The 18332-nt window shown below is 52.0% G+C and overlaps 1 protein-coding gene across 2 annotated transcripts in view; it reads left to right on the forward strand.

Moving 5' to 3' along the window:
• Positions 1–18332, forward strand: part of RUNX1 (RUNX family transcription factor 1) — a 122553-nt gene that overhangs the window by 53986 nt on the left and 50235 nt on the right. For both annotated transcript variants that reach the window (XM_075542327.1, XM_075542326.1), the window contains exon 4: positions 10731–10922. In XM_075542327.1, coding sequence (XP_075398442.1) covers positions 10731–10922 — 192 coding nt within the window. The remainder of the gene's footprint in view (positions 1–10730; positions 10923–18332) is intronic.

The raw sequence follows: 18332 nt of genomic DNA on the forward strand, positions 1-18332 counted from the left end.
AAGCCCCAGGACAGCGAAGCCCCACACTCAGGGGTACTTGGTGTTTGCTCCCTCACCTGGTACTAGCTGCCCAAGGACAAATACTCTTCCCAGCCCAAATCAGCAACAATTCAGTGCCTGGGAAAGACTGGTCTTCTGTCACCACTATGCCCCGCCGGCTTGGTGTGATTTACCTCCCAGTAGGGAAGGACCTTCACCCCCTGTCCGTTTGTCATACTTTAGTGGTTTGTGAACTGCAGTAAGGCTGGACCAGGAGTCCTGATGGCACTGTGGGGTAAGCGTTAGCCTGCTAGCAGGGCCACCGTGGTGGACAGGTTCCAACGGAACTTCCAGATGAAGGCAGACTAGGAATAAAGGCCTGATGGTCTGCTCCCCAAAATGAACCATGATGACTTTCTAGATCCCAGCAGAGCCTTAGCTGACGCCCTTGCTTTGTGCACATCCTAGGAGGAACCAGCACTTAGAGGAGGACCTCATGTCGGTGAAGCCGAGGGCAAGAATTCGGGCAATAGCAGCAGCCACAGAGTTGGGCATGCCAGTGATGGTGACAGTATTGTGGGACCAGGCAGCAGTTCATTCTGCGGTGCATGTGGCTTCTCTCCTCAATGACAGCTAGTGATAGGCGGACGGAGAGGAGTGAGCACGGAGGACAGAGCCCACGCAGGGAGGGTAGATGAGAAAGGACCGGATATTGTACAAGCAGGAGGTGAGTCTGCACTGGAACGTTCCTCCTGCCCCAGGACCCTCGAATGCCCGTCTTATTACTTCTAACCACTAAGGAGAGAGAGAACAAGGCCCTGGATGAAAGCTCAGCCGAGGGACTTTCTTCCTGCCTGCAGCCCTGACAGACGACAGCACAGGTTCTAAGATGAGGTGCAGGGTCCACTCCCACCGGTGGTAGCCTGTGGATAATGGAGGAGAAGGAGTGGTCAGGAGGGGGTTAATCAGAATGGTCAGTGAAGTCTTGAGGAGAAGAGCCAAGCAAAAGGATGCTCAAAGTCACTAATGGCTAACTCTCCCGAGGCCAATCGTTCTTAGGGTGTGGGTGAAAGATGGAGTCCCAGGTCTGAACGCCTGGCACCGTGGCGGGGAGCAAGGCAGGGCCTCTGAAGACAAATTGGACAGGAAGGCTTGGATGGGTCCCCGGAGGCCAGGTATGGACTCATGGCTACCTCGTGTTCAACAGAATGACACATGGCCCAGTCCTGCGCCACCGGCCCCACCCTTGTGCTGGGGGTTGAGCCCACTATTGAGGCCGCTGTGCAGTTTGGGGTTCTTTTTGGGGGAATTGGGGGGCCTCCTTGAATGCCATCAAAGGGTATTCTGTGATACTCCACAGCATTTTCACTGGCTACTTTTCAGAAGTAGGTCACCAAGCCTTTCTTCCTACTCTGCGGCTGGAAGTCCCGCGTAATCCACTCGCCATGGGCGAGCCTGCTGGTATTTGAAACACCAGCGCCACGCCCTCCAGCAGCATAGCAACACCCAAACCAGCCCCTTAGGACCTGGGACACAGACAGATGAAGGGGGGGTGAGAAGGCCAGGAACCCCCACAAGAAAGACAAAAGGGAACTTTAAAAGCCCTCACAGCCATCTGGAGTTGTTCAAGGAAGCCCCGCTTAGAGCAAACCAGTTTAGTGGGTAATTACTGCAAAGGTAATTGCTCTGACTGCTTTTAGAGCCCCTCAGAATAATCCGCCTTAGTGCTTTAATGCCAGGCTTCCAGATAAGGAGGCTGGGCAGCGAGAGACCTGCTCTCCTCCACGGGGCAGTTTGGTAGAGAAGCAGATGGAGAAGTGAGAGCTCTTAGCAGTCAGACAGCCAGTCCCATTTCCCCGGGGCCAGGTTGTTTCTCCAGGGGAAGATCAGACCCCCTAGGTCTTAACTTGGGCCTCGCTGGAATGGAGTCAGTGGGTTCTGAGTAACCCTTTCCTGCTCATCCCTGGAGCCCAACCGAGGGTCACTTCAGAGTGGAGAAGTCCAGAAGTCTAGCTCTGGCTTACGGAACAGCCTGAGTTACAAGATAGTAACTCTGGAAGGTTCTTCCGGGTGGGCGTACGAGCCAGGTCAGCCACACCCCCACCTCTCTGCAAGGAGGCAGTTTTCCCATTCCCATCTGGTCTGCATACACCCAAGGACTGTAAAAGAAAAAAAGATGACCACATAGTGACCACCAGAACCAGGTCCATGGAGACTTTAGTCTAAACATGGTTCTAGTACATGTGGGGTTTCGTTTCAAAACCCGGGGACAAGTAGGAGAAGAAGGGGGCGGTCCCTTTGAGGGGCAAATGGTGACCACTCAGCTGCCAACTGAAAGGTCGGTGGTTCAAGTCTACCCAGAGGCACCTTGGAGGAAAGGCCTGGCAACCTCCTTCCCCATGTCAGTTAGTGGACAGCCTGGGGAGCAGTTCTACTCTGGCCCACGTGAGGAGCCAGGAGTCGGACCTGACTGCACGCACACGCACGGCAACTGGGTTAGGAACAGGGACGGAGGGAGTAGCCACAAACACACTCCGTCTCTGTGTTTCCCGGGGGAGCTCCCTGGACAAGGATCAGCAGCCTCACCTGGGCCTTATTAGAAATGTCAATTCTTAGGCTCCCCACAGAGGTCATCAGAAGCTCCCGGTGACCTCAAGTGTGAGCGCCTCAGCGGGTTTCAGTAAGTCTCAGGCCACCCTCTTTTCGGTGCGACCTGAAGCTGGGCGTGGGGCTGTAAGGGCAACACGGTGTAAGGTGAATCCTCATTCCCAGGGCCCAGTTGCTCAAATTTAACTGTAACCTCCAATCAGGCTGTGAAGGACTTTGTGGGCATTTGCATACAGCTCAAGGGCTCTGAGGAGGGGCACACACCTTGAGCTGCCCTAGACTCTCGCGCGCAGCTGAGAGCCATCCAGTCCATGCTGACTCACAGCGACCCCCTGTGGGTGTCTGAGACTCGCTCTTTACGGGAGTAGAAAGCCCAGGATTTTCCCCGTGGATCCGCTAGTGGATTCAAATTGTTGACGGGATCGCAGCCCAACTCGTAACCACGCCACACCAGGGCTCCAAGGTTGGTGCTGAAAGAGACTGTGGAATCTAGCTACCTTGAACAACAAGCATCGGCTGGCTCCCACGACCCAACACTGCGTGTGTAAAGTGTGTGCCTCTCCTCGGTATTGGCTTCAGACTCAAAGAAAGACACACTTCTAGGTCCCTGAAGTCTCTGCTCTAGTAGAGCGCTGGTGGCACAGTAGTTACACATTGGGCTGCTAACCACAGGGTCAGCAGTTTGAAACCACCAGCCACTCTCAGGAGAGAGTCAGTGCTTTCTACTCCTGTAAAGCGTTACAGTAAAGGGCCGGGTCTGCCCTGTCCTAGAGGGTCGCTGTGAGTTGGCATTAACTCAATGGCACTGAGGGAGTGAGAAGTATGTGGTGGGAGGTAGGAGCTTGAGGGAGTGGGCTTGTTTCAGTGGATGTGTGTGTGTGTAAATGGTATGCCTCTCTCAGTTCTATGCCCCAGTCAGAAAAGGAAACCCCCCAAAAAAAGGCAAGAAACAATCAGGTGATGAGTCTGTTCCAATTCCTGGCAACCCCGTGTGTCAGAGAGTAGAACCATGCACCATAGGATCTACTGAGGTGGAAATTGCCAGCTCTTTCTTCCAAGGCACCTCAGTAGACTCAAACATCCAACCATTCGGTTTCAGTTGAACACTTAAGTGTTTCCACTACCCAAGGATGCCTCATATCTCAGACCTGGGTTCAAAACAAGTCTAGTTTTTCAGGTTCTGAAGTACATGGCCTCCTGCTCTTCTCTGAGCTTAATGATACAGGAAGACATTGGCTGGGAGGGGGTGTGGGGGGGACTAGGCGACTCATGCTTATCAAACCTTGAGCAGAATATAAACATGAATATTGTAGCATGGTTTGTAATGCCAACAATATATACCACGATATATCTGCACTACATTATATACTTTACTACATGTACATTATTCCATCTGTACATACAAGGGAGCTTGGAAAAGGGCATGGAAAAGGGGGAATTGAACAATTATGGGATTTCCTCGTGAGCTTTGTAAGCCCCTGCATATTTGCTACATTGTACAATATATTTCCTATTTTAAATATGTAACACTGGATTTAGAAAGGTGAGGCTGTCTGTTTCCATAAAGATTTCCAGTCTCAGAAACTATATGAGTTAGAATCGACTCAGTCATGGTGGGTACGTCTGGATTTGTACACTTAAGGAACATTTACAGGACTTAAACTACATATCATATTGGGCAATGTTGCCCAGTAGTGTCAGCCAGCCAGCGGACAGGTGGGTTTACAGTCTCAACAGCTGACTGCCCAAGAGTTAATTGCGACTCACAGCCATCCTATAGGACAGGGTAGACCTGCCTGAGACTGTCACTCGTCTTTCATCTCAGAGCAGCTGTGGCTCAGAACCGCTGACCTTGCAGTTAGCAGCATGCTGCATAACCACTAGTCCACACTGGCTCCAGGTTTACAGCTAGGAAGGTACTTCAGCACCCACAAAATGGCTTTAAAGCAAGCTCGTACTCTCTAACTGCCATTGTGTCAAAATCCTGCTCACCCTGGAGCTTGGACGACCCTTTTAGACGCGAAGGAGGAGCGGAAGTCACAAACCCACAGCACGTCACGGAAACACCATGCCACGTGCTCGGACGCAGACCCACGGCCCCAGTGGCAGAGCAGTCGGCAGACATTTTGGAATAGATGCAGTTTGAAAAGTGCAGTCTCCCCCCATCTTGAGTAGGAATGTAGAGAGAAGTAAGTCTGGGATTGTACAAGTTCATTCTCAAAGGGAGGAGGTTACAGTTCAATGATGTATAATTGTATATGTGCTTATATACATATATACGTGTGTGTGTATACACGTACGCATACACTCATTTACTAGTGCATAGATGAGGAGCCCTGGTGGGAAAGTGTGTTACACACTGGGCTGCTGACACCAAGGTCAGCAGTTCAATTTCACTGGCCTCTGTGAGGGACAAAGAGGAGACTCTCTTCTCCCCTCACAATTACAGCCTTGCAAACCCACATGGGCTGTCCTACTCTGCCCCATCGAATTGCCACGAGTCAGAACCGACGCAGTGACAGTGGGTTTGGGGTTGCAGACACATGCCCACTTAGGAGAGCCCACACTCCACGGAACCGCCTTATTTGTCTGGGCCTCATAACCCTTCCACCTTTGGGTGTGCTCTTTCACTTTTCTGCCGCTCATGTTAGTGTGAAACGTATGAGTTTTCCTTTCTGGACAACTTCTTATCTTAACACAAGTTCCAGCGTTTTCAGGTTTCTACTGTGTAAAAGGTCCCTGGGGGTGGGGAGGCAGAAATAGTTTGCTCTTGTCTGCTAAGCAGAAAGCCTGTCCATTTGAACTTTCCTGACAGCTTTGCAGAAGAAAGGCCTGGTGACCTGCTCCCACTGAGATGGCCGCCGTCACAGGCAATGGCCGCATTCTGCTTAGTCACACATGGCGCTGCCACCAGTCAGAATGACCTCCATGGCAATGTGCTTCTATTTTTATTTAATACACACAGGTTTGTGTAGCACATACACCGGTCTCAATGGCTCATCTGGGCCACACTTGAAGCACACGCATCCCTAGTTTATTTTTCCTTCTGAGAGCTTACCAAGAAAACCTAGTGAACGCATGTCAGTAATGTGGACAAATGTGTTGCTGAGTCCCAGAACACAGAGTCTTCTCCAGTGAAAGCTTTCAGGGGAGAGAATGGCAGCGTATCCCAATCTGTTTTCTTGGATAGAAGAGCCTTCGCTGGGTTCTCAGCCACTTACCGCCAGAGATGGCCAGGGGTTCCTGGAAGTGTCCATTCAGTTGTCGCTTTGTTTCCGTCGTGTGTTCACAACCTAAAACGGGAAGCCATTGGCATCGCAAATAGCAGGTGAATGAAACCTTCCCTTGCAGCCCTCACAGAGGAGGAGGGTCGGGTGTGTCTTGGAAAGAAGAGCAAGTGGCATGTAGAGGGGAGGAGAAAACCGTTTTGTCCTTCTCTTTAATGATTGCATAAGTAATATTCCAACTGAGTATGTTTTCTTCAAAGGTGAACATGGTAATTAAAAAAACACACGTACGACCCTGATAAATTTTGCTTAAGACTTAGTAAGACATCCAGCTATGAAATGTCAAGGCAGTCCCGGTATTAAGCACCAGCAGACACAGTTGAAGGCCCGGGTAGACCAAGTACATAGGAGCATTAGAGTTCTTAACTGAAGGGCACCTCGAAAGAAAGGCCTGGCGATTGGAAAAATCAGCCATTGAAGACCCACAATTCTATTCCCACCCATCTACGGAGGCAAAATACACTGGGTGGCTCGTTTGTTTCTTTATACAAACATCCAACATCGGCTTCTCACTCACTGCCATCAAGCCGGTGCTGACTCATAGCGACCCTATGGGACACGGTAGAGCCCCCCTTCTGAGTGTCTTCGTCTATAACTATTTACAGGAGGGGGAAGCCCCATCTTTCTCCCTCGGAGTAGCGGCGAGCGATTGGCTTCTAAGCATGCTCAAAAAGCACGCTGCCTAAAAGTATATGTTCAGAGATGCATCCTCTGAGTTTGAACCTGCTACCCACTGAATACCACAGACTGCCCTCAGTGCTAAAGTGAAGTTTTATAGTGGACATTTCCCCATGCTCCTCTGATTTAAAATTCAGAGGCAAATTGACATTTTAATTGCACGAGGCTAACAGGAAACTACAGACATCAAGCATTCACTTTCCCCAGCTGGAAGGTCCTATTGGGAGCTTTGGTATTTTCCTGCAGAATATTGCTCTTTGGCATACGAAGTGGGATGGTTTCAGAGAAGAAGAATGAGGTGTTCTTTTGATCCAGCTTATAAATGCATCTGAACCACACCTTTCATATGATAATGCTCTCGAATCCCCCCACGCCTTAGTGCTGCAGCCCTCTAGGATTGCCAGGAAGGGGGGCCCAGCTCCCTGCAAAAGCACTCACACTGCCCCCCTTCAGCTCACACTTGGGGAGGGCATAGAATGAACTCTTCTCCACGCCTCCGGCATTAAACTCGGCCCCATGGCTCCTGGGGCTTAGGAAATAGCTTAGAGAGAAGAATTGTTTTCTCTGAGTTATGCCCCAACATTCCTGTGAAAGCAGACAGTCATCAGTTAATCTCTGTAAATGACTACAGTTTTGGCAGGTGTCAGCTGGTACAGAAACTGCTCACATGTTTAAGCTTTTTTTTTTAAGCAGAGGACACCGAGTGAGGACAGATCAAAAGATAAACTCACCTTGAGCCTGTTCACAGAAGCAGCTTACCTGAAACCCCTTGTCCTTATTGGGTTTCTCCGTGGCACATGCCCCCAGGCTGGCCGTAGGCGCCACCCCTCCAAACTCCATGTTATCCAGGGGAGCTCGTACACTTCATTCCCTCTGGTCACTTGCTGTCCGTGACATAGTGTTCTCCAGCATCACCACGGGCCACCCAAGGAATGTAGAGCTGCTTTGTATCCAACCTGTCGGAAGCCTTTGTACTACTTACCTCACCGGCCAGCATTCTCTCTGAGCCCAGGGGACTTTCCGGGAGCATTTGCCCAGTAACCAGTTAAGCATAGGTTCCCACATTTATTTTGCCTACTGCCCCCTTTGCAGAAAAAAATAAATAAAAATAGCAATCACCCCTGGCCCTTCTAACTCAAACTCACTACCATTGCATCGATGCCAACCCATCGTGACCCTACTGAACAGGGTAGAATTGCCCCTGTGGGTTTCCACGACTGTAATGCTTGGCCGAAGTAGAAAGCCTCATCTTCTCCCTACTGAGCGGCTGGTAGATTTGAACTGCTGACCTTGTGGTGGGCAGCCCAACTTGTAACCCACTACACCCCGATGGGCTGCTACTATAGCCCACAACCCAAGATAAAGCATGGGTATTTGCTTTTCCCCACCCTCTGCTTCCCCCAATAAGTTCTAGGGTACCCTATGGGGTGGTCTTGCCCATTTGGAAAACACTGGAGTAAGTGCTTCACTGGTGAAAAGGTTAGCTGTGTGAACCCAGACAGAGAGGCCTCCAAAGGCAAACATGTTCATCTACTGCCAAATGCCATGGTCCCGCAAACCCCAGGGTGCAATCCTACCCCACAACCCACAATCACCCTCCTTTCAGCGATGCTAAGTCAGCAAGGAAACCAAGAGCAGACCGCTCAGCAGCCAGACCTCTCTCCCACAACCCTAGTGCCAGATGTTGGTGAGAGATGTAACGAGCTGGCAGTGGTGCTGTGAATGGTTTATTTGGGTGGGGATGATTTGTTTTTCTGCCAGAAAATTTCAGGTTTCACTGTCTGGTCACCAGGCCCCTGTGGCTCTGTCCGAAAAGAGGAGAGACATCGGGCTGCCATGCTGACGGAGTGGGACAGGAAGTCTTAGACAGAGGCAGTATCATACTGCTAACAGAAGGGACGCTGGCTGCTTCAGGACCTGGCCCACTGGCCACTGCTTAAAATACTCTCCCCGTAAGAGGCCTCACGTGTGTGGCCGGCCTGCGTGACTCAGGGAGTTTGCCTTCCAGTCGGGGGCGTGGGCCTGGGCGCTGAATCAGAGGCCAGATTTGCCTTAGTGACGAATGGAGAGGGAGCACAGCATCTGAACTATACAAATATTATGCTGAAGTATTTTTCCTCATCCGGGAGCCAAACAGGTCTTGTTAACGATAAAACTGCCGCAATATAGTAGGCCCTTCTTCTGGTCTGGAATTTGAGACCACGGTGGCGTTGCCAAAGGCCTGGCGGCAGGAAGAAACAGCCAGGCTCAGAGATTTAGGACCATAATACAAGTTATAAAATTTAATTTTGTAATTGTAGCAATCGGAAGCCGGGGTTAAAATGTACCGTCCCCACTGCTGCTTGTACCCCAGGCTTTGGGAGTTTGGGAAGTGGGTTGGTGGAATCGGGGATCCTCTTTCTAATTTAAGATTCAGTTAAGGCATGTGAAAGAGCGCTTGATTATGGCAATGAGCAGGCTTCTCCAGTCTTCTTCCGAGGACCCTTGACATCAGGAGGGGGGAGGTGTGTGTGTGTGTGTGTGTGTGTGTGTGTGTACTGGTCAATGAGTCTTCATTTGAGCCTCAAGGGTGAAGAGGGTGTCGTCCGTGCCCCTTGTTGCTTAACAGGGCTGAGTTTTCTAGTTCAAAGACATGTAGGTGTTAGATGAGGGGAGGAAATAGGGCCCATCACCTTGGCCTGACCTGGTGATAGTGACTTTGAGGGGGGAGTGAGGAGAGGCCACTTCCTGCCTTCACAAACACTAACAGGGGAGCTGTGTTAGTCTGGGTCAACTAGAGAAACAAATTTGTTGACACTCATATGTGTGTAAGAAAGAGTTTTATATCCAAGAGTAATTATATATTAAGAAAACATCCCAGCCCAGTCCAGATCAAGTCCATAAATCCAACATTAGCCCATACGTCCCATACTAGTCCAGAAATTCCTCTTTAGACTCATGCAACATGTGCAATGACACCGTACGCAGGAAGATCACAGACCAGTGGGTGGAAAGTCTTGTGGATCCAGTGGCAGTGGAAGCAGCTCAGTACTGGCGTGGGTCTCCATGTGGCTTCTCCAGCTCCAGTGCTCTGTTTCCATCAGCATAGGCCCATGTGGCTTGTCAGCAGGAAGACGAAGCAGAGAGAGTATGTGTCCCACCTCCAGGGAGGAAGATAGGATCCTCAGGAGAGGATGCCCACACAGTGGCCTCAATGACTAAGACCTGATTGACAGGCTAGACTCCTCCCTTCCTCAAGTTGACAGGCAATTATGTAACTGCCACTGGGGCCATCTTGAATTTCTAACTACCTCCCAGGGAACATCACCAAATCTGACAACGGCTCTCCTGCTGGGAATATTCGACAAAACAACTCGACTCCTAGCAACCCTATAGGACAGAGTCGAATGGAATCTTTGGGTTTTCTGGATCTATAAATCTTTAAGGGGGCAGCCTGCCTGCTCCTTCTCCTACAGAGAGGGATCAGTGAGTCCAAGCTGTAGCTAGCAACTCAACTCATGGTCCACCCCAGCACCAGGCCTCTGAAGATTAGACCAGGCAGCTACAGCTTCCGTCCGGCCAACCCCTGCTTCGGGGCACACCCATCCAGTCCGTCTCTGGGGACAAAGAATGCTCCAGAAAGCTCCTGAGGAAAGGGGAGAGGTGGGGGCTGAGGAGCCTGTGTTTCACAGGAAGCTGGCCTCCCAGGGACCTGCAGGTTCACAGCCACACCCCATTTCCTCTGCGAGGGGCCATCTCTCAGCTCCAGGGACCCCTCGCTCTGTTGCCTTTGAAGCCCGCCTGTGGTTGGATGGGTGGGTGACTGAGCAGGAGCTGATGTTTGAAACCACCTGTCCTGACGGCCACGGCTGAACCACAGCGTGTGGCCAAGTGCCAACAGGCAGTCCACCCCTCTTCCTGTTTGCTGTTCCCACCGCCCCACCGCCCTGTGTGTGTATGCACTGCCCCCCGCCCAGTGGAGCCGGGCGCAGAGGGGTGGGGTCGTGCTGGGCTTGCTCCGATTTTAAAGGACTCTGTGGCCAGTGTGGTGAGAGGTGTCCAGTTGGCCTCGTGGACAACACCTCCGAGTCTCTGGCAAACCCAGAGCAGGGGCAGGGCGCGGGCGGGAAAAGACAAGACTCGTCCAGTTTTAGAAAATCCACTGTACACGTTCTGATCTCTATCCCCCCCTCCCAATAGGACATCGTCAGAAACTAGATGATCAAACCAAGCCGGGGAGCTTGTCCTTTTCCGAGCGGCTCAGTGAACTGGAGCAGCTGCGGCGCACAGCCATGCGGGTCAGCCCGCACCACCCAGCCCCCACGCCCAACCCTCGTGCCTCCTTGAACCATTCCACTGCCTTTAACCCGCAGCCTCAGAGTCAGATTCAGGGTAAGTACCTCAAGAACCCCACTGCCCACCACACCTGTCCGCGCCGCCACCCACCTCGGACCTGGTCACCTGTGGGCGAGTCCCACCCAGACTGATCGTGGCTTTTGCTTGATGCGCATGCGCAGGCCTAGAAGCGGCTTAGGAATGTAGTGTGTTGGGCCTCATCCCAGGTCTACTGAGTCAGATCCTAGAGTAAGAAGCACTGTTACAGAGGTGATGGTGAGAGGGGAGTGTGTGTATAAGCGCACGCGGGCGTGTGTCCGCCCGCAACTCAACTGCCAGTGAGTGGATTCCTAAGCACAGTGGCCCTCTAGGGGCAGTTGATTGCACAGGGGCAGGTCTTTCTCTGCAGAGCACCCGTGGGTTCAGACTGCTGACCTTGCAGACCGCAGCCCAAGGCATAACCGCAGGCTAGAGCCGCCCCACACATACATACCATGGAATGCTTTGAAAGTTTGCTTTGGTGATGGGGTTTTCTACGGAGCCATTCGTTTGGTTGTGGGTTTCAAAGTCGCGCATTCGTGGTCCTGAGTGCTTCTGTCACAAGACTGCAGGATTGAAGGCTGCCTACTTTATCATTGGTGTTAGTCACCACAGAGGCAGAGCCAACCCCTAGCAAGACTTTTCATTTGTGCTAGGGGCCATCAAGTCGAATCTGACCCATAAGGAGCCTCTGACCACAGACCAAACACTGCACAGTCCTGTGCCATCCTCACAATTATTCCTGTGCCCAAGCCCCCTCATGTGGCCACTGTGCCGATCCGTCTCGTCTTGAGCCTTCTACTTTCGCTGCCCCTCCACTTTGCCAAACATGACGTCCTTCTCCAGGGACTGGTCTCTCCTGACAACATGTCCAAAGTATGTGAGATGAAGTCTTCCCATGCTTGCCTCTGGCTGTACTTCCTCCAGTACCGACTGCTTGGTGCTTTTAGCAGGCACAGTACTTTCAGAAGTCATCTGCAGCACCATTCTCTTCATTGTTCCTTACTCAATGCCCCGCTTTCACATGCAGGCACTGCAACGAGAACACCTTGGCTTGGGCCAGGCGCCCCTTAGTCCTCAGAGTGACATCCTTGCTCTTCATGTACCCATTCGTCTCAAACACACACACACACACACACACACACACACACACACAGAGTCAGGTGAAGCGGCAGTGACAGGTGAAGGCAACCATGCTTCAAGTTCTTGTCTTCGGGTCACTTTGTGGGGTTTTGTATATCACACATGCCTTTACAGGATTAAAAATGTTAAATAGCAGGAAGTTCTCAGAAGGTACAGGTACTGTCACATATAAAGAGCATCATTTGCAACTCACTAAGGAAGGAAGCACCTCCCTCCCGCACCGTGGGGCTTTGCAGAAACACGGTAAAATAGACACGGTCGTGACATAAAAGCCCACTGCACCCAATTCGGTGAGACACAGACTTCTGTGTGCGCCACAACTGTGCAGGTGTTTTCAATGAGCCAGGCGGGATGGCTGTACAGGTTAGGGTCACAGTCAAGTTCCTTTCTCAGCGGAGCGGGTGGAGAAGACTCACAGAAAACAGCAGCAACATATGTTAGAGAAGGGGCTGTGGCCAGCATGGTGCTACATCTCTGATGTGGTGGCTCCCTACATCTCCCCAGACCTGTCCGGGTCCTCACCCCCACAGTGTGCTTGTGCATGGACAAGCATTTCACAGTCTTTAGTGTCCCCAGGGAAGTCGCAGCCCCTGGTGGTTCCTGAAGTGTGGGACTTGTTTGCATTGGTGAGCAGGCGACTGGCCAGAAGGTGGCTTGGTTGGTATGAACCTCCCTGCGGGACAGTGGAGAAAGCTGGAAATCCCCTTTCATAGAGACGATGGCCATGAAAACCTTACGGAGGCCATTCTACTGTCGCACAGGGTAGCCATGAGCTCAGGTGGGCTTGGACGACAATAGTTTGGTCAGTGCTGGGTTACTACGCAAGGTAAGCACGGGCTTACTCATACTTCCTTGCTAATTGATCGTGAGCAGTTTCATGTTTTCCCATCACATCAAAGATTCTGCTTCAACTCTGGTTGATTGGTATGATTGGCATCTCACACCCAACCCCACACACCTCCCTGTTCTGCCAAAGCCTCCTTCCAAATGTACACTCCCTGACAGGGAGGGCGGGGCCCTGGGGGTGTAGCGATTACGTGTTGGGCAGCCACCCACACGGTCAGCGGTTCAAATCCGCCAGCCGCACCTGGAGAGAGAAATGGGCTTTCTACTCCAGAGAGTTGCAGTCTCAGACACTCACAGGGGCCATTGGGCCCTGCCTTATAGAGTCACTCGGAGTGGGTCCCAAGTGGCTGGCAGTGAGTTTGGTTTGGTTTGGTTGGTTTGGACAGGGACATGGAGAGCCCAGGGAGCAAGGCCGGCCCAGGCCCCCTTGCGCTGACTTACTAATCCATGGCGACCAGCTTCAGAGCTTCACCACTTCCTGTGCTTGGTGGTTTAGTCTTAGCTTGCTCTGGGGCTAGCCCACCTGGGCCCTCTCTCGGGAGCTCCCAGAGCGTGAGGTTCCACGCTCCTTGAGTCTGCAGACATGTTCCTGGAGAGGTGCTCTCACAGGAGTGGGCAGTGCACAAAGGGATCTTTCCATAAGAGACAGCGTCCGCCCTAGGCTAGCCCTCCTTTACACAAGCAGAACCCTTGACGCAGCGGGCTTTGGGTGTTGCTCTCCGTCTAACGCCTCATCTCAGGTGTCTGTGGAGCGTGGGCTCCGACTGACAGCGACCCTGTCTGTGCATAACAGAACGGAGCCCTGCCCGATCCTGCGCCCGCTCCCCAGCCTCGCACGGCCTGGGCCCCTTGCGGCAGCCATGGTGCCGTGGAGTCATTGCCCTCCCGGTGCATCATAATCATTGTTAATTACTGAAAAATGCGTGTTGATTCTTGGAAAGAGACTCCACAGCGCCAGCATGTGTGGTAAATTAGGTTAAATGGCACTTTCCAGTGAGAGGGCTGGGCCGCGGTGGAAATGATACTTTTCTTCTCAAAAGAAGAAAGCACTCAGCGACATTCTCTGCATCCTCCATTTCAAGTCACTGGAATGGGTGGGAGTCATCTCTCCTGGGGGCGCCCTCCAGGGGAAAGCTGTCTTCCTCCATTGCCCTGTTCTCTGACTGCCCGTCCGTGCTGCCAGGTGGACGGAAGGGTTTGCCTTTCCCTCCTGATCACCAGTTGGCCTCTGAGCCACGGCAAGCCCCCCCTACAGCGCCCACCGTGGATGTCAGAGAAGAACTGTGCTCAATTGGGGATTTCAGGGTCGCAGAGTGGGGGAGTCTATGTCCAACCACTTCTGCTGAAGTACCTCTGGGTAGACCAGAACCCCCAACCTCTTGGTTCGCAGCATTAACCATTGGCACCAGCTGTGGGTAAAATGAAACCCGTCAGTTGCCTTGGAGTCTTCTCCAGCTCATGGCCGCTCCCTGGGTGACGGAGGTAGGGCTCCATGGTGATCCCAAGGTGTGGGTCTTCACGGGAGCAGGGTGCCAGCCGGTTCAGCCCTGCTTCCCTAACCGACTAGATGGCATGGTGGGTGAGAACAAGTGGGGAGGCCTGTGGGATTGCACCGTCAGCAGCCCTGTGGGCGGAGGGAGGCCTTGCCTGGACACAGATTCTTCAGCCGCCGTGGCAACAGTAGATGCTTAGCAGAGTACGGGGTGTCACTCGGGTCCTCGCTCCTGTCTTGTTCCTTTTCAAAGGACTCCGGCCCTCTGCAGCATCTGAGGCGCTAGCAACTCACTTTCACAGCCCCCAGGGGCTCGGCCATGCTGTAGAGAAGAGGTTAACGGTACTACTGACGCGTCTCGCTCCTGAATCTGCACGTGAGATTCACTTGTGGCAGTCGTAGGCATGACTTCTCAAAAATCATGCCAAGAGTATTTTCACGGCAAGCCGCTTTGCCTCCTCCCCCCTCACCCCCACTCCACCCCCACCCCGGGGCCTCAAAACAAAATGAACAAGCAAGGAAAGAAAATGCTCGCTGACCCTAGTCATGCCGGGAGTAGACCCTGAAATCTGAACGTTAGCGGGGATCCTCTCATGAATGTGCTCTGCAGCCAGCACCTTCGCTTTGCCCTCTGCGTGGGGGCACACGGCTAGACCCCGGCTCACCCTAGGGCGTCGTGTTCTGTCCGAAGACACTTCCCTGTGAACAGTCAGCACAGCTCGTGGCTCTCTGTGACACGTCAGCCATCTCTGAGAACAAGGCTCTGCCCCTGTGTGGTCGGAGAGCTGCATGTTTTCAAATTCACCAGATAACCCGAACGGGGGCTCGTGGGGGTCACTGCAGTTCACCAGAAGTGGGGAGACACCTCTCAGCCAGCACCGCATCAGGAGGGCTAGCCCGGCTGCCTTCTTTCTGTTGGTAGGAAGCCGCAAACATGGAATAACGTCTCTGTTTATCTAGAATCACGTGTGCTTGCGAACCACTCCAATTAATCTCCAATTATCTGAAGCTGGGTACAAATGGGGGCGGAGGTACAGGTTGCCATGCCATCAAACCCCTGTTTGTTTGCTGAGGCTTTATTGGGGGGGGGTGGGCAGGGGGGAAAGAAAGCCCAGTGGGGCCTCGGTTAAGGTGCCTGACGGCCAACTGAACAGTGAGCAGTGTAAGTCCACCAGCCGAGAAAGACGTGGCAGTCTGCTTCTGTAAAGATTGCACAAACTCAACCCACTGCTGCCGTCAGCAGCCCCAAGGGACAGGGGGGAACAGCCCTGTGCCCTTCTGAGACAAGCTCTTTATGGAAACAGAGACCAAAGAGTGGCTGGTCAATGTGAACTGCTGCCCTTGTGAGTAACAGCCCAGCATGAACCCATTGCGCCCCCAGGGCCCTGGGCTAGTTCTCCTCTGCCCTGTAGGATGCTGGCACTCAGAATGGCAACGGGTTGGGTTTGAGTTTAACCATTAAAGGGCTGATGTTATCTGTAACTTCCAAATTTATAGGGCCTTCATGGAGTCACAAGTCATTTCCACCCTGGGTAATTACACGGTTCTGAAAATCGAAACATTGCCCATTTGTGTGTGTGTGTGACATGTTTTATTTTGTTTGTTTCATTTTGTAAATAGTTTTCTCGGCGTACACCTCACATATCAGACAATTTAATTGTTGGAGCCTATCGGGAAGAGTTGTGTGGTTGGTCTTCACCGCAATCCATCCCAGGACATTTCTTTCTGCCCATCACAGTTAGCTCCCCAGCCCCCTTCCTGCCCCAGCCACCTCGGCCGTGCCCCTGGGCCATGCTCACTCTCTGTCCAGGGTACGTTTCTGCCCTCGGGTTTTGTCTTTTACAGCCGTAGGGAGGAAGGAGTGCCTCTGCTCTCTGTAAAGATGTGGCCGGGCAGGGTCTAGCTACGAGATGCAGGACTGGCACAGTCATGCTGATTCAGTCCCTCCTCCCACTCTGAGATGGCCTCTGGAGTCCGAGCAAGTCATTTTAAGACTTTGACCCAGGATTTACCAAAAAATGTTGAACTGCACTTAAAAGTATGTCACTTCCTCATTTCTGGGAAGACGGGGCCCGGGTAAATAGCTGCTGGTGTAGACAACTGTCAAAACAGGGCGAGTGGGGAGGCTAGCTCTGCGCTCCCGTGTGTGTTGCCGAAAGCCTCTGGGTGTGAGCTTGAACTCTGCAGCTGGAGCAGTCGGGATGCGGGATTCTGACGTGGGTAGGCATGGTTTCGTTCTCACAACAGTCTTGCGGAATGGTGTACAGATTCAGAAACGCCACAACCTCAGGTTAACAACTGGCTAGCATTGCCAAGACAACACGTGGTGGGGTGGGGAGGGCTCACCACCCCACCGATCTGACTCCCAGGCGCATGCGGGCCACAGAGGAGGCAGGTAGCACTGAGCTTGCCTTCTGTGACTGTGGCTCAGTTAGCCACGGGGGCTGGGCCAGTGGCAAGAGGAATCCCAGTGGCCAAGGGGCACATGAAAGAGGGAGGTCCTGCACTGAGCGTGTTCTCTGTTAATCATCATGGTGACTTCTAGGCATTGTGTACCTACATGGGACTCTGCAGTGGGTGTCTTAATCAATGATCTCCTTTGGGTGCAGGCCACTTGTAAAGATGGAGAGGAGAGATGTGTGGGCAGAGAGAGGGCTACCATTCTTTGCTCATTCAGTGCAGGGCACCGTTTCTCTCTCTCTTTTTTTAAAATCATTTTATTAGGGCTCATACAACTCTTATCACAATCCATACATACATCAATTGTGTATAGCATATTTGTACATTCATTGCCCTCATCATTCTCAAAACAGTTGCTCTCCACCTAAGCCCCTGGCATCAGCTCCTCATTTTTTCCCATCCCTCCCAACTCTCCCCCCGCCCCATGAACTCTTGATAATTTAGAAATTACTATTTTGTTATATCTTATACTGTTCTCTTGTGGAGACCTTTGGGCAGAAGACTTTTCATGCCTAAACCCTGTCAATGACTCACACCTATTGTCACCTGGCTCTGAAAGGCCACCAGAGGACCAGCAGGGGTCCCTGACCTCTCACAGCACTTCCTGCTGGTAGAATTCTGAGGGCATTTCCTTTTGACAGTTACTTGCTCCCAGAGTTAAAGTTACCTTAGCATACCCTGTTCTAGAGCTGGCTGGCGCCATTGTCTGTGAAACTCTTCAAGGCACTGAGTGAACTCTGTTTCTCAGTGGCTGCGGGGATGGGCTCCCCTGACCCTTTCTTCCTCGCCTGGCTGGCACAGCAGAACAAGCTCCATCTTTGTGTAGGAGGAAGCAACTTCCCTTTGCAACCTTGGGAATAAAATATCAAACTACACAGTCTGTTTCTCTCTTTCTCTCTCTCTCTCTCTCTCTCTCTCTCTCTCTCTCTCTCTCTCTCTCTATATATATATATATATATATATATATATATATATATATATATATACACACACACACACACACAAACACACACACACATACACACACACCTCCCTTCCTACCTCCTTCCTTCCAGCATTCCTGATTTTTTTAAAGACACTGGGGGCCGTTGGACTGCCTTGAAGTAGAGGCTACCATAAAACTCCGGGAATTCCCATATGTAAAGCTATAAGTGACCTCTTACTGATTGCATGAAGCATTCTGAGTGTGCTCAAAACAAATGTATAAGGCATGCAATTAGGATGGGACGTGAGTGGTTGTATTTATCAGTGACTCCCATCCAAGGGTAGTGGGTTGGGGTGTCTTTCGAGGTCTACAGCCCCCGAGTCTTACTTGAGAACAAAGGTAGACCCAGAGAAGGGAAAGGAAGGAAGAGGGGCAGGAAGGACAGTGGACTGGAAGAATGAGATCACTGGCCTAGCATGGGACCCGGAAGGGGCTGCCCTGGGCAGCAGCTGTAGCAGCAGAGGGCAGAGAGGTTACCAGTGACCACTCTCAGGCCAGGGCT

This window comes from Tenrec ecaudatus, chromosome 2 (genome assembly GCF_050624435.1).
Source record: "Tenrec ecaudatus isolate mTenEca1 chromosome 2, mTenEca1.hap1, whole genome shotgun sequence".
NCBI classification, from domain to species: domain Eukaryota; kingdom Metazoa; phylum Chordata; class Mammalia; order Afrosoricida; family Tenrecidae; genus Tenrec; species Tenrec ecaudatus.